The sequence below is a fragment of the Lampris incognitus genome, chromosome 6 (genome assembly GCF_029633865.1).
Source record: "Lampris incognitus isolate fLamInc1 chromosome 6, fLamInc1.hap2, whole genome shotgun sequence".
Taxonomy (NCBI): domain Eukaryota; kingdom Metazoa; phylum Chordata; class Actinopteri; order Lampriformes; family Lampridae; genus Lampris; species Lampris incognitus.
The window spans coordinates 65,175,620-65,190,486 of NC_079216.1; the positions used below are offsets into that span (position 1 = coordinate 65,175,620).

Below are 14,867 nucleotides of genomic sequence, written 5' to 3' on the forward strand. Positions count from 1 at the left end.
CAGCTCTCGACAGCGTGGGTAGGTTCTGCCCTCTCTGCACACACACTTGCATCCAGATGAGTTGATGAGCTGCGAGATGATCAGGACACTCGAGGCCCATGGTGTGGGTGAATCGAGGCCCATGGTGTGGCCCATGGTGTGGGTGAATCGAGGCCCATGGTGTGGCCCATGGTGTGGGTGAATCGAGGCCCATGGTGTGGCCCATGGTGTGGGTGAATCGAGGCCCATGGTGTGGCCCATGGTGTGGGTGAATCGAGGCCCATGGTGTGGCCCATGGTGTGGGTGAATCGAGGCCCATGGTGTGGGTGAATCGAGGCCCATGGTGTGGCCCATGGTGTGGGTGAATCGAGGCCCATGGTGTGGCCCATGGTGTGGGTGAATCGAGGCCCATGGTGTGGCCCATGGTGTGGGTGAATCGAGGCCCATGGTGTGGGTGAATCGAGGCCCATGGTGGGGGTGAATCGAGGCCCATGGTGTGGGTGAATCGAGGCCCATGGTGTGGGTAAATCGAGGCCCATGGTGTGGGTGAATCGAGGCCCATGGTGTGGGTGAATAGGAAAATGTAGACCAGGAGACTGAAGTGGTGCTTCAGGATGGGTCAGTTTCCTTGAAACTGAGAAGTCCCTTTGGGCTCCGTACGAACCCGCACATACTCAAGGACGTGTCCTCCTTTTTGTTGGACTAATGTTATTCAGTGTATTTTTGAGCCATAGCTGGGCTGAAAGGCGGCGGCGGCGGTGGGGGGGGGGGGGGGCGGGTGAGGATGCTATTCAGAACCGTTACGAGCCGGAGAAGCTAAACCTGAAATGAGAATCGGCAAAATAACGAAAAGAGAAAGTTTGCCTTTAAGGCGGTTTAAAAAAGATGGCAAAGAGACGAGGAAAGAAAGCATGGAGCAGCGGTGAAGGAGGTGAGGAGGACGTCCAGGGTGGAGGACACCAGCGAAGGAAAGAACAAAGAGTGGATGAGTGTGGTGGAGATGTGTATTGAGAGGATTCAATGGAGGGGGAGTGGAGAACTCTTGAGTCTGGAGGCCTGAATGAGTCCCTCATACTGGATGTTCTCACCGCCCTCTCCTCCATTCAAGTAGGGGCCCGATCGGGTGTTTCAAAGACGGGCGATTTCCAAACGGAAAAAAACAAAACAAGCTATTAAACGCTCTCGAGCTTCACACAAATCGGTAACACAAATTGGCCATGACAAACAACTGTACTACAAGTGTAAGAAACTGTGGATTTTTTGTTTTGTTTGATGAAGCAATATACAATTACTGTTATCGCCTGTTGAACATCTCATCACTTTTAAACCACATTGCATTCATCAGGTCACAAAAAATATGGACCGTAGAAATGGGGACTCGCGTTCCCAAATGGGCCGTTCACTCCTAATTCACCTTAAACAACGGTTCTGTCTGGCTCCGGCTGTAGCGGATTGGGTTACATGATCCCTGGAATAATGAACTGGTGCGTCAATGCTGCCAATCCCAAGTAGCAGAGAAAAGAGACTGTCTGTTCCAGCCCTAATCCAGTCAGTTCGGGAAGCAGAGTCGCTGGCGTGACACTTGTTCCCTTTAGTTCTCTGTGTCCCCTCTGGAAATTTCAAGCGCCAGCCGGCATTAGCATAACCGTGAGGCCTATCTGCTCACTACCGGATTAGTGAAGCTCTCCGCCCACTTTCTGATGGCTCTTTATCCAGATGGATAGGGCCTGTTAGAGGTCTTAACCACACCATCCCTACTAAAGTCATTATCATTCACCACGAGGAGGGAACCGCTCACCGAGGGTCTGCCGTTTGGAGAGAGATTGACATCTCATTTGGGACGGTTTAAGAGAAAAGAAAGGAAACACCCCTTTGGACTTTGATGGATTAGTCAGTAAGCATCCAACCAAAACGTCTCCATGCTCATTAAATGATGATTAAATAGGATTATCATGTCGCTTTACAGCAATAGTGTTTGTATTTTGCTCTTTTCATAAGACGATATGGAGAATCGGACTAATCCTGACTCGACTCCTGACTCCCGGTTTTCCCCAAGAAAAGCGTTGAAGCTTCGCAGCTCTTAACTCTTTCAATTTAGCACCCGAGGTGGTAGATCAGTCTACAGTCTCATCCGTGGTACCTTGGTCATGGAGTTGCCAGTTATTTACAAGTGATCTGCCCCGACTAAAAAACTTATTTGTTGCCCACTGGTTCCTGACACATAAGACTTATGTCATAAGAAGAGTAAAGCATAGACAACGCTTCTTTCTGTGTCCTTCCATGTGGGGGTCCAAATTTGAGTGTTACCATCACCAGCAGACCGTTATAGGTCTATATCTGTGTTGGCCAAATAATTCCACAAGCTTCAGTACTGTGGCGCTTTTTGTTGGGGGGGGGGGTTACCCCTTTTTCTCCACAGTTGTATCTGGCCAATTACCCCACTCTTCCAAGCCATCCCTGTCACTGCATGGAGGGCTGCAGACTACCACATGCCTCCTCCCATACATGTGGAATCGCCAGCCGCTTCTTTTCACCTGATAATGATGAGTTTCACCAGGAGGATGTAGGATCACGCTATTTCCCCCCCAGTCCCCCCCCCCCCCGAACAGGCGCCCCGACCGACTAGAGGAAGCGCTAGTGCAGCGACCAGGACACATACCCACATCCGGCTTCCCACCTGCAGACACGGCCAACTGTGTCTGTAGGGACGCCCGACCAAGCCGGAGCCAACACGGGGATTCGAACCGGCGATCCCCATGTTGGTAGGCAACGGAATAGACCACTATGGTACCCAGATGCCCAGTGGCTCTTATGTGAGGTAAACTAATCCATTAGACCCACGTAAGTTAGATGAATGACGTCTAACCTACCTGCTAGCAGCAGGCATGGAAACAAGTCCATGAATACTGGGATGGCAGCCAGCACTTCACCTGTGCCCCCGTCCACAGGGTTAGTGGTTGTGTCAGGAAGGGCATCCGATGTAAAACGTTGCTAAATCAGTATGCGGGCTGACAGGACCATACCGGATCAGTCGAGGCTAACGACGGCCGCCACTGGTGCTGTGCCCTGACAGGGTGCCGACGGAATCCGCTGTGGTGACCCCTGAGCAACAGGAAACGAGCCGAAAGAAGAAGAAGAAGAAGAAGGTTAGATGAATGGCATGCTGCCTTGTGAGGAACCAGCTACGCCACATACCAAAAGCACAGACTCACCGCAATTCTTTTCATCCCTGCAGAGTAAACCGTGTATATCGCCACCGGGGTCACGGTTGTGTCGTACTCCAAACCGGATAGCTAAATGCACACTACAGCCGTTTAGCACATGTGACACACTTGACGTTTTAATGAAGTTAAGTTTTGGCTGTGGGGAGCAAATTTAAAAGTGTGCCGTTTTACTGGGTATGAACGGCGCTACATAGCTAACACATGGCTGACATAAAATAATAGCTTAGCGGCATTGCAACAGCTTTTTTTTTTTTTTTTTTGTATTTTCTCCCCAGTTGTACTTTGCCAATTACCCCACTCTTCTGAGCCGTCCCGGTCTCTGCTCCACCCCCTCTGCCGATCCGGGGAGGGCTGCAGACTACCACATGCCTCCTCCCATACATGTGGAGTCACCAGCCGCTCCTTTTCACCTGACAGTGAGGAGTTTCCCCAGGGGGACATAGGGCGTGGGAGGATCACGCTATTCCCCCCAGTTCCCCCTCCTCCCTGAACAGGTGCCCCGACCGGCCAGAGGAGGCGCTAGTGCAGCGACCAGGACACATACCCATTTCCGGCTTCCCGCCTGTAGGGACGCCCGACCAAGCCGGAGGCAACAGGGGGATTCGAACCGGCGATCCCCTTGTTGGTAGGCAACGGAATAGACCGCTACTTTTAAGCCATGTGTAGATTTCTGCAGTGACAGAAAAAAAACAACCACATGAAAACAAACAAAAGAGCGGAAGAGAGAGAAAAGTTGCGTGAAAGAGAGCGATCTCAAGATTTAAAAAAGGAGGGAGAAAAGAAAGAAGAGCAGAAAGGGGAAAAAGACTGCTGTCGCAGAAGGGTTATTTTTTCATTGCTCGCTAAATATTTACACATTTGTGTTCATCATTTCAACAGTGTTGTGCATCTCCTGTACATGCGTGACTGTCAGTGTTCTCAAAGAGCGTCGGCAATACTGCATCTGATTAGGGCCACGCCAGTTAAGCCCCATGAACTGAACTGAACTGAGACAGACAGACACACACACAGACAGACAGAGAGACTTTCAACAACACTTTAACAAAAATCACAAGAAAATGACAACACAAAGACCAACATGGTCAGTAGCGTCAGACTGACAGAATCTAAATCATGTCAGGACCCCCCCCCCCCCCAAGACCAGCTCACCATATCTTTACAACACCACACACTGCCAGACCATCCATCATTGTGACGTAGCAAACATCCACTTTTAAAGGAGCTCTTAAGATTTTTATAAACACAAAAACAGAGACGGAGAGAGACGGAGTACTAGCGAAAGAACAAATGACGGCAGAAAGGAAGAAAAGAAGGAATGTGTTTCTAGATCAACAGAGGGGGAGAAAAGGCAGGAAGAGAAAGGTGAGGTTAGCCAAAAAAACGCACCATGTACTCTGTTCACAAGTGCAGAGTTAAATTCTGCAAAAAAAGAAGAAAAACAAAGGAAAGGGGGGGGGTCGTATAAATTCAACATGAAAGTATTGCACCATTTTATTTATCGCAGAGCCTTACACATTATGCAGATATAATAAATTCACAAAGTTGAAATCGATCCAAACCGTAGAATAAGATCTCCTAAAACCCTCTCCTCCTCCTCCCCCCGTGCTATCCAGCACCTCCTGCTCTGCTCTTACCTCTCTTCTTCTACCATTTTTCTTTTGCTTTCACAGTTTCTGTAACTCCTGCGCTTTCCATACTCCTGCTCACCCTTTCTCCCGCCTACAATCTCTTCTGCCCCCCCCCCCCACCCTCTCTCTCCCCCCTCTCCTCTCTCTCTCTCTCTCCTCTCTCTCCCTCGCTCTCCCACAGACTACACTGTCTGCCTCAGCTGTTCTCAGTTGCTCTGTGTGCCTTGTGCTGTGTAGATGGGGCAGTGCTACGCTAAGTGGGGCTGGACAAGTCTACAGCACTATTAACTACCGAGAGAGAGAGGGTGGGGGGGGGGAGAGCGAGAGAGAGAGAGAGAGAGCGAGAGTCTCAGTGCAGATTTTGCTTACCAAGCAGACTGGATTAACAGCTGAAACAGACTGGACCAGTTTTCCTTTTTCTAACTTAAAGAAAAAAAGACTGAGAGAAAATGTGGGCGGCTGTCCAGAGGGAGCGCTGCATGCTGGATAACTTGTGACGCTGAGACGTATGACAGTCGGACCTCCACCAGCTGAGTACTGGGAGGGTTTTACTGTGGTGGACGTGCCTTTGCTGTAGTCTTCAGTTCATTTTATTTATTTATTTATCTATTTATTTAACATATATATCTATATATCAGTCGTGCCGGGTCTCACTTGCAGTGACGCTGACCTAAACCCACCACTCCATTTGCAGGTTCTGCCCTCCCTGGAGTCGGACTCTGGGACTAACCTTGGCTTTTGACCCCTGTCACAGGTACTGTATTGATTTAGCGTGGGGGACAAACCTGCCAAGAGCCGGTTCGGACAGAAAGAGCGGCGGAAGTGGCTGGACCACAGGAAGCTCTTTTTCTCTGACAAGAAACCCACACTTGTTCCAAGTCTAACGGCGAGTCTCCCGACGGCTGCACTGGAGGAGGGTATTTCGGGGGCATACCTGGACCGTTTTGTTGCCTGGGACCATGGCCTCTCTGTGGGGCAGCATTGCCTTGCTGTTCGGCGCGGTTCTGCTCAGGACAGACGGCAGCAGAGCCCAGCAGATCAAGACCAACATCCCCCGGCTAAAGCTCTCCTATAAAGGTGAGTTCCCGACACGCTGTGGTGAATTCTGACCCCCGTCCTCGTGAGTACATGACTGACTTGTAAATGAAGCACTGTTTTAAGATATGTACACAATAACCCCTGTCCCCCAAGCCCCACACGCCCCACACACCACACACGCTTTCTGCTAATGAACCGGTTGTTTTAGCTGTTAAAACGGTGACGTCTGTACCACTTCTGCTAACGTCATGGTGACCCCGTCTGGCTTTGACCTCTTGAAACTCTCCTGTGACACGAACAGCTGCACTGCCTTCATTCATTTCATGTTGTGATCCACAGCGAGTCTGTTGGTTTTGTGGAAAAAGCTCTACGCCGTCTCATATCGATCATATTTACCAGGTTGTGTTGCAGAATGACGTGCGCACACACCCACACGCATATGGCATATGGCAATACATCAACAGTAAGATGTGATGACGTGATGAAGGGCGGCCATTTTTGATTTTTGGGGGAAAAGATCTGCTTTCCATGCTGTTGTAGGATCACTAGAAACTTTATTTTGTTGACATACGTGAGTGTGTGTGTGTGTGTGCTCACAAAGCAGAATGGCTGCCCACCTTCAGAAGGGCTTCTCGTTCATGTGGTCCGGTGTTCACCCAGTCTCGCTGAGGTAGGTCTCGGAGGCGTCGCTCGGTGGTCATGTTCGGCCGCGGGGCTTCGTCCCTCCAGCCGACACAGGCTGGAAAACACAAATTTACACAGCGAGGGTTTTATTTTAACAACTCACTGCACATCACAACCATCAGAATCAGAATACTTTATTGATCCCTGAGGGGGGGATTGGGTAATATATATGTAATGAAATACAAACAGGAGAGAAACTCACAAGTTTCTACTTGCCAAATCAAAAGAAGTGATAATGTAGTTTTACTTGAGCATCACGATGAAAGTGCAGACGACAGAAATCGGTCCCTTTGTCTCCTTCTGTCTTGATCAAACTGCTTGTTGTCGGTTTGGTAATGAAAAGCGGTGCCAGACGTGGACTCGCTGGCAGTGAGGCGTCATTCATCCCTCTCTCCTCTCCTCTCCGCTCTCTTTTTTTCCCCTGGATGTCATTTTTCCGCTCTGTCCTTTCCTGCATGGTAATTATGCCGAGGATGAATGGCGCAGGTCTGTTTCAGCAGATGGCTTTACCAAAGAGAGACGTTTCTGTCTGAGCACCGAGAGATCCGTAATTACACGCACACACGCGTGTGCACCAGAACGCACACACACACAAATGCGCGTCGCCATCTGTAGGTAGCTAATGATACCTGTGAGCATCAATCACGTAAAACCACATGCTGTCAGTTGAGTGAAACCGCCCCTGCAGTGATATCTCTATCTGATCACCACAGACACTGTTTAACAGATATGGAAATCAGGAGCTGAAGTTTTAACCCGGCACGGAGGAGCGGCTGCCATCTCATGTTCCACGTTTCCAGTGGGCCCATTTATTATTTGGCGAAGGGCAGCTGAGGGCTTTTTGCCATGGACTAATGGACGAGTGATTTTCTTTTTTTTATGCCCGCATCAAAGATACAAGCCTGATGATTTATATGCAGAAAAGAAATGTCATTTTGATGCTCCGTGTCGCCGACGTATTTCAGACAACATCTGATCCGTGCGTCCGCATCACAAACCCCTCGTACGGCTCACTGACAGACCGACTGACCCCGTCGTGCTGGACGCTTCCACCACAGCAGCAGACGTGTATTGGCTAGGAAGCATATCGCTCCGATCAAGTCGAGGGGAGATCATTACCAGAAATACGACAGGCTCCTCAGCTAATTATGACTTTGTGTTTGCTGGGGTGGAGAAGCTGCTGCCCCAACGGCACCCTGGACTCCATCATTTCGATTGGCTGTGGGGATAAAACCATAAACTGGAGAATCACGGGGATATCGAGAGTTCATATGGATTTTCAACGATAATCCAGGGGCGTCCGGGTAGTGTGCCAGTCTATTTCATTGCCCGCCAACACTGGGATCGGCGGTTCGAATCCCCGTGTTACTTCCGGCTTGGTCAGGCGTCCCTACAGACACAATTGGCCGTGTCTAGGGGTGGGAAGCCGGATGTGGGTATTTGTTCTGGTCGCTGCACTAGCGCCTCCTCTGGTCAGTCGGCGCACCTGTTCAGGATGAGGGGGAACCGGGGGAAATAGCGTGATCCTCCCACGCGCTACGTCCCCTTGGCGAAACTCCTCACTGTCAGGTGAAAAGAGGCGGCTGGTGACTCCACATGTATGGGAGGAGGCATGTGGTAGTCTGCAGCCCTCCCCGGATCAGAAGAGTGGGGTGATTGGCCGGATACAATTCGGAGGAAAAAGGCGGGGGGGGGGGGGGTTAAATGATAATCCATATAATTGTGTAATACCTCAGTGATGACTGAGAAGGATGTAGACTTATAGAATCAGCCTGGATTCTGGGCTGGGACGCGTGAGGCTTCCTCTCCTCCACACTGAAAGTCTGACTGTGACACAAAGCTGTGAAGGAACCCTGACCCCTACAGGTTACTGCTCACACACATGTTTTTGGGCCTACAGAACTGTCCGTGATTTTTTCTTTTGTGTACCCACATGGATCCATGTGCATCCTCTTGCTTTTGCATGTGTGTGTATATTGTATGTGTGTGTATGTGTAACATCTGCATGTGCATATGTGTGAGCCCACACGTGCACATGCAGATGTTCTTGGCTTTACCACATAATTTACTTTACATCAACACAGCAGGAGAATGCTTATTTCTGCAGTGTGAAATGGAACAGGAGCCCCCCCCCCCCCCCGATCACAGCATTCGCCATTCACTTGACACCGACAATGCTCCCCTAAACGCACACACCAGCTTATCCCGTAACCCCACCACCACACCTCAGCACTGAACCCTAGGGGACCCAACTGATCTTCAGAGGGCAGTGGGGGTAAAAAAAAAAGGGGCAGAAGGGCAGTGGAGCAGGGGGAAGGACAACAACGGTACCCCACGGCTACCTAAACACGAGACGAAGTCCAACTGTATCAACAGTTGGACGACTATTGGCGACGGGGGCGGTGGAAGGCGATGGATTTTAAATGCGCTGCTGCGGGTAGCCTCGCAGAGCCTCCACTCTGATAGCTATACTGTACTGCGAGATAGAGTTGCGCCCTCAGGGCAAGGGGAACCTATGGAGGGAGTGAACAGAGCATCCATATGTCCTACATGTGTACCAGCCCGATAAAGTGGAGCACATGTTGTTTACTGCCAAAGGAAGAGAAGGTACTTTGGTTTTATAGGCTGTGGGTGTACCGCCAAAAGTACTCCTTCTCTCCGACCTGTCCACCCCTTTGATGAATAGAGCCAAGAGACCGCGCACACTTGCATGCACGCATACACACACAGTCACACACACAGTCACACAAAACCACCAGCAACAACAGCCAACGTCTTGGCAAATTCTTACACTTGAACACCAGGAGGAAAATAAAGCGAAGAACTGCAACATGTGGGGAAAACGGCCCGTCAAGAATTCTCTTTCAATTCACAGCCAAGTCATTTAACAGGGTCTGTCGTGGGTGTGAAGTGACTTTTAATCAGAGCTGGGGAATGGGTCATTTCTGTCGGAGACCTTTAATCCGCCAGCACGTTAAGAATCCTGGGTGTGGAGTTGGGTTTCTTGTGGTGTGAATAAGCTCAGACCTGAGATGGGAGGGTACCTTACACAGCGCTGCATGTTTAGGGGCCCGGCTGGTTCAGGTTCTGTACAGTCAACTCGCTCACAGATGCCTTATCCCCCCCCCCCCCGACTTACAGATTTTAAACATTTTCATTTTGCATTGGCTTGGATCGTTTTTAAAGTTGCCAAAGCGATCATGGTCTCTCCATTCATCTCCAGCACAACAAGCAGAGTTCCTCTTCTGGAAGGATGCTTTCAATTAATTCATTTGTCTTTGTACCCCATCTCTGCTGACCCCGCTAGAGGGTTAATGCAGAATGTGACCCAGAATTGTCAGTAACGTTGCGTGGGAAACTCATTTATGAGTTGTCCATCTCCAAACTTAAACCCTAAGCCATGCCTTGTGCAGGAGCAGCGCATACTAACCCCTGTGCATTTCAGGGGAAAGGGTTTGAAGTGGGTTTCTCCCCCCCCCCCCATGCATTTCTGCGTTGCATAGAATAAATGACTTGCCTGATGAAAACCCTTGTGGTTTCCCCCAGAGCATGGCAGAATGAGTCACGCAGCGACGCATGTTGTGTTGTCACCGCGCAGTAACACAGTTCACCATATGAAGATTCACCGCCAGGTGAGCTGTCAGACCTGCGGGGGTAATAACACAATAATGCCACGCACAGGGTGTGGTGGTACTCCAATATCAGGCTTTATGCACTCAGACAGAGAGAGAGAGAGAGAGAGAGAGAGAGAGAGAGAGAGAGAGAGAGAGAGAGAGAGAGAGAGAGAGGGGCTGATGGAGGCAGAGAGAGAGCGAGAGAGATTTTGATTTTTAAAAACAGAAAAAAACAACCGTTTTAGAGAGCGAAAGAGGGAGAGCGAGAGAGAGGGGCAGATGGAGGTAGAGAAAGAGAGAGAGGTAGAAAGAAAGGTGTAGATGGAGGTAGAGAAAGGGAGAGAGAGGTAGAAAGAGGGGCAGATGGAGGTAGAGAAAGGGAGAGAGGTAGAAAGAAGGGTAGATGGAGGTAGAGAGAGAGGGAGAGAGGTAGAAAGAAAGGGGGTAGATGGAGGTCGAGAAAGAGGGAGAGAGGTAGAAAGAAAGGGGGTAGATGGAGGTAGAGAAAGAGGGAGAGAGGTAGAAAGAAAGGGGGGTAGATGGAGGTAGAGAAAGAGGGAGAGAGGTAGAACGAAAGAGGGTTAGATGGAGGTCGAGAAAGAGGGAGAGAGGTAGAAAGAAAGGGGGTAGATGGAGGTAGAGAAAGGGAGAGAGGTAGAAAGAAGGGTAGATGGAGGTAGAGAAAGAGGGAGAGAGGTAGAAAGAAAGGGGGTAGATGGAGGTCGAGAAAGAGGGAGAGAGGTAGAAAGAAAGGGGGTAGATGGAGGTAGAGAAAGAGGGAGAGAGGTAGAAAGAAAGGGGGGTAGATGGAGGTAGAGAAAGAGGGAGAGAGGTAGAACGAAAGAGGGTTAGATGGAGGTCGAGAAAGAGGGAGAGAGGTAGAAAGAAAGAGGGGTAGATGGAGGTAGAGAAAGAGGGAGAGAGGTAGATGGAGGTAGAGAAAGAGGGAGAGAGGTAGAAAGAAAGGGTTAGATGGAGGTAGAGAAAGGGAGAGAGGTAGAAAGAAGGGTAGATGGAGGTAGAGAAAGAGGGAGAGAGGTAGAAAGAAAGGGGGTAGATGGAGGTCGAGAAAGAGGGAGAGAGGTAGAAAGAAAGGGGGTAGATGGAGGTAGAGAAAGAGGGAGAGAGGTAGAAAGAAAGGGGGGTAGATGGAGGTAGAGAAAGAGGGAGAGAGGTAGAACGAAAGAGGGTTAGATGGAGGTCGAGAAAGAGGGAGAGAGGTAGAAAGAAAGAGGGGTAGATGGAGGTAGAGAAAGAGGGAGAGAGGTAGATGGAGGTAGAGAAAGAGGGAGAGAGGTAGAAAGAAAGGGTTAGATGGAGGTAGAGAAAGAGGGAGAGAGGTAGAAAGAAAGAGGGGTAGATGGAGGTAGAGAAAGAGGGAGAGAGGGTTAGATGGAGGTAGAGAAAGAGGGAGAGAGGTAGAAAGAAAGAGGGGTAGATGGAGGTCGAGAAAGAGGGAGAGAGGTAGAAAGAAAGGGGGTAGATGGAGGTAGAGAAAGAGGGAGCGAGCAAGAGAGAGAGAGAGAGAGAATGTGGGGTAAAAGAGTTTATTTTTATCAATCTCACATGGGACTGTTGATTCTTTGCATCCATTCCATCTGCTCCTCGCTACTCCTCTCTCCCTCTCTCTCTCTCCTCTCTCCCTCGCTCCTAGTCGCTGCTAGGGTCTCGCCATCGATCAGAAATATGTTGACGTGTGAGACACGGAGCTTAAGACCACCATGCAAAGACATAAGTGATGGACAGAGATGAGGGTGAAGTCTGGAAATGTCTCTTTTTTTATTGGATAGAACAGAGAAGAAAGAGTGGAGGGGGCAAAAAATGAAAGCGTGGGGCAGAAAGAGTGGAGGGGGCAGAAAATGAAAGCATGGGGCAGAAAGAGTGGAGGGGGCAGAAAGCGTGAGGCAGAAAGAGCGGAGGGGGCAGAGAGTGGAAGGGGCAGAAAATGAAAGCGTGGGGCAGAAAGAGTGGAGGGGGCAGAAAATGAAAGTGTGGGGCAGAAAGAGTGGAGGGGGCAGAAAATGAAAGCGTGGGGCAGAAAGAGTGGAGGGGGCAGAAAATGAAAGCGTGAGGCATAAAGAGTGGAGGGGGCAGAAAGCGTGAGGCAGAAACAGTGGAGGGGGCAGAAAGCGTGAAGGGGGCAGAAAATGAAAGCGTGGGGCAGCGGTGGTGGATAGCAGCTGGCAGAGTGGCGTTTGCAGAAGGCTGGGCAGGTTTGTTATAGAGAATCGGGGGGAGAGAAAGGAAACATGACAGGCTAGCAGCTGACACCTGGTGCAGGCTGCACACCTGCCGGCCCATGTGTCCATGTGTCTGTCTTCCTGTCTTCCCGTCTGTCTGCTTGTGTGAGAAAGTCTCTTTCTGTATCTCTGGCCAAACGTGTTCTTCATTGTATAATGCAATCGCCGCTCTTACAACCGTATGAATAACGCATAAAAAGAAAAAGTTAGTCATGAAATATACTGAAACTTTCTTTCGAGGGAAAAGAATGTGATTTGGAATTTAATAGTAACCACATCCATCCATCCATCCGTTATCCAAAGCGCTACTCCTTACCCAGGGTCGCGGGGATGCTGGAGCCTATCCCAGCAGCCACTGGGTGGCAGGCGGGGAGACACCCTGGACCTGGACAGGCCGCCAGGCCATCACAGGGCTTATTTAAAAATAACCACTAAGATTTATAACGCCATAGCTACAGACACGTAGCACCCTCCATAAAAAACTAAAAGGAAAGGGTGCACGGCGAGTTTTGGGCTAATAAACAATCCAAATCAGGCCCCAAATATCGGCTATCGGCCTCCATAACGTACCAATAATCAGTATTGGCCCTGAACCAAATACATATGAGTGACTACTGCCCCTTTCCACTGCATGGTACTGGCTCTACTCTACTCTGCTCTACTCGCTTTACTTTTTGGGATGTGGTTTTCCACTGCAGGTATTACCCCCCCCCCCTCACGGTGAAGCCCCGCTGGTCATCTGTGGGCGTGTTGACTGGTTTTCCCTCCCTTGTCTACCAGCGTCCCACACCAGTGTTTTATTTTCAAAAACCCAACAAGACCAACGTGTGCTTCACATGAACAATATTACTGTAACTGAGAGACTCACTGACAACACACAACGTTTTACATGGACAGACCATCAGCTGGAGTACAAGTCTCATAAGACCCACCTTGGCTTTCCCTGGTTATAAACACAGCTGTTCAGTTTCTCTCTGACCAACCACTGGTCCGATTTTATTTATATCTAAAGAAATATAAATGAATTTTACTTATATTTAAATATTTTTATTTTATAAGATTGTATTTAATTTAAACAAATATAAATAAATATACATATATTTATATTTTATTTATGTATTGATAGAGGTATTTTCATGTCACCTTTTGGTATCAGCTCAGCTCACCTGGAACCTCGACAGAGGTGGTACCAAAAAAAGTACCTGGTACCAGGTACTATCCCTAACTTCTGCCCAATGGAGAACCAAACAAAGCGAGTAGAGTCGAGTAGAGCAGAGTAGTCGAGCAGAGCAGAGTAGGGTAGAGTCGAGCAGAGTAGGGTAGAGTAGAGCAGAGTCGAGCAGAGTAGGGTAGAGTAGAGTCGAGCAGAGTAGGGTACAGTCGAGCAGAGTAGGGTAGAGTAGAGTAGAGTCGAGCAGAGTAGGGTAAAGTCGAGCAGAGTAGGGTAGGGTAGAGTAGAGCCGAGCAGAGTAGAGTAGAGCAGAGTCGAGCAGAGTAGGGTAGAGTAGAGCCGAGTCGAGCAGAGTAGGGTAGAGTCGAGCAGAGTAGGGTAGAGTCGAGCAGAGTAGAGTAGAGTCGAGCAGAGTAGAGTCGAGCAGAGTAGGGTAGGGTAGTCGAGCAGAGTAGGGTAGTCGAGTCGAGTAGGGTAGAGTAGAGTAGAGCCGAGCAGAGTAGGGTAGAGTAGAGCAGAGCAGAGTAGAGTAGAGTCGAGCAGAGCAGGGTCGAGTCGAGCAGAGTAGGGTAGAGTCGAGTAGAGTAGGGTAGAGTCGAGCAGAGTAGAGTCGAGCAGAGTAGAGTCGAGCAGAGTAGAGTCGAGCAGAGTAGGGTAGGGTAGTCGAGCAGAGTAGGGTAGAGTTGAGCAGAGTAGGGTAGAGTCGAGCAGAGTGGGGTAGAGTAGAGTCGAGCAGAGTAGAGTCGAGCAGAGTAGGGTAGTCGAGTCGAGCAGAGTAGAGTCGGGTAGGGTAGGGTAGAGTAGAGCCGAGCCGGTGCCCTGCAGTGGCAGAGGGGCATAACTGGGAGGGCAGAAGCATGAGGGCTTTTGGTCGTGAGCGGGTTGTGCAGCTGCTGACGTCCCTGTGGCAGCAGCCCTGAGGACCGGCCGGTCCTGACACGCACCTTATTGTCACCTGGGTCGAGTGGCTCACAAATATCCTGCGGGCTTCCACTTCGCTGCAGAAACACTCGTCTGCTCACTGCTCCTTACACCACAGACACACACAGACACACACAGACACACACACCCGTTGTCTTGAGGGTGTGAGTCTCTAGGTGATTAGCTTTTATTAACACAGCTAAAGTCTCTGTTGAATGGTCTGTTTCCATGGCCACCAGTCTCACAAACTTGTTTCACAAACCAGCCGTGTGTGTGTGTGTGTGTGTGTTTGCAGGGTTGACCCGGTGATGCTGCTCCCCCGTTTCACACGGTGTGAGATGTTTTTTAAGCGAGACGTGCTGTCATCG

The 14,867-nt window shown here is 49.8% G+C and overlaps 1 protein-coding gene across 1 annotated transcript in view; it reads left to right on the forward strand.

The window, feature by feature from the left end:
• Window positions 1-5,393: 5,393 nt before the first annotated feature.
• sema3ab (sema domain, immunoglobulin domain (Ig), short basic domain, secreted, (semaphorin) 3Ab) overlaps window positions 5,394-14,867 on the forward strand; it is a 36,006-nt gene continuing 26,532 nt past the window's right edge. Inside the window, exon 1 of the mRNA XM_056282048.1 lies at window positions 5,394-5,908. Coding sequence (XP_056138023.1) covers window positions 5,791-5,908 — 118 coding nt within the window. The 5' untranslated portion in view covers window positions 5,394-5,790. The remainder of the gene's footprint in view (window positions 5,909-14,867) is intronic.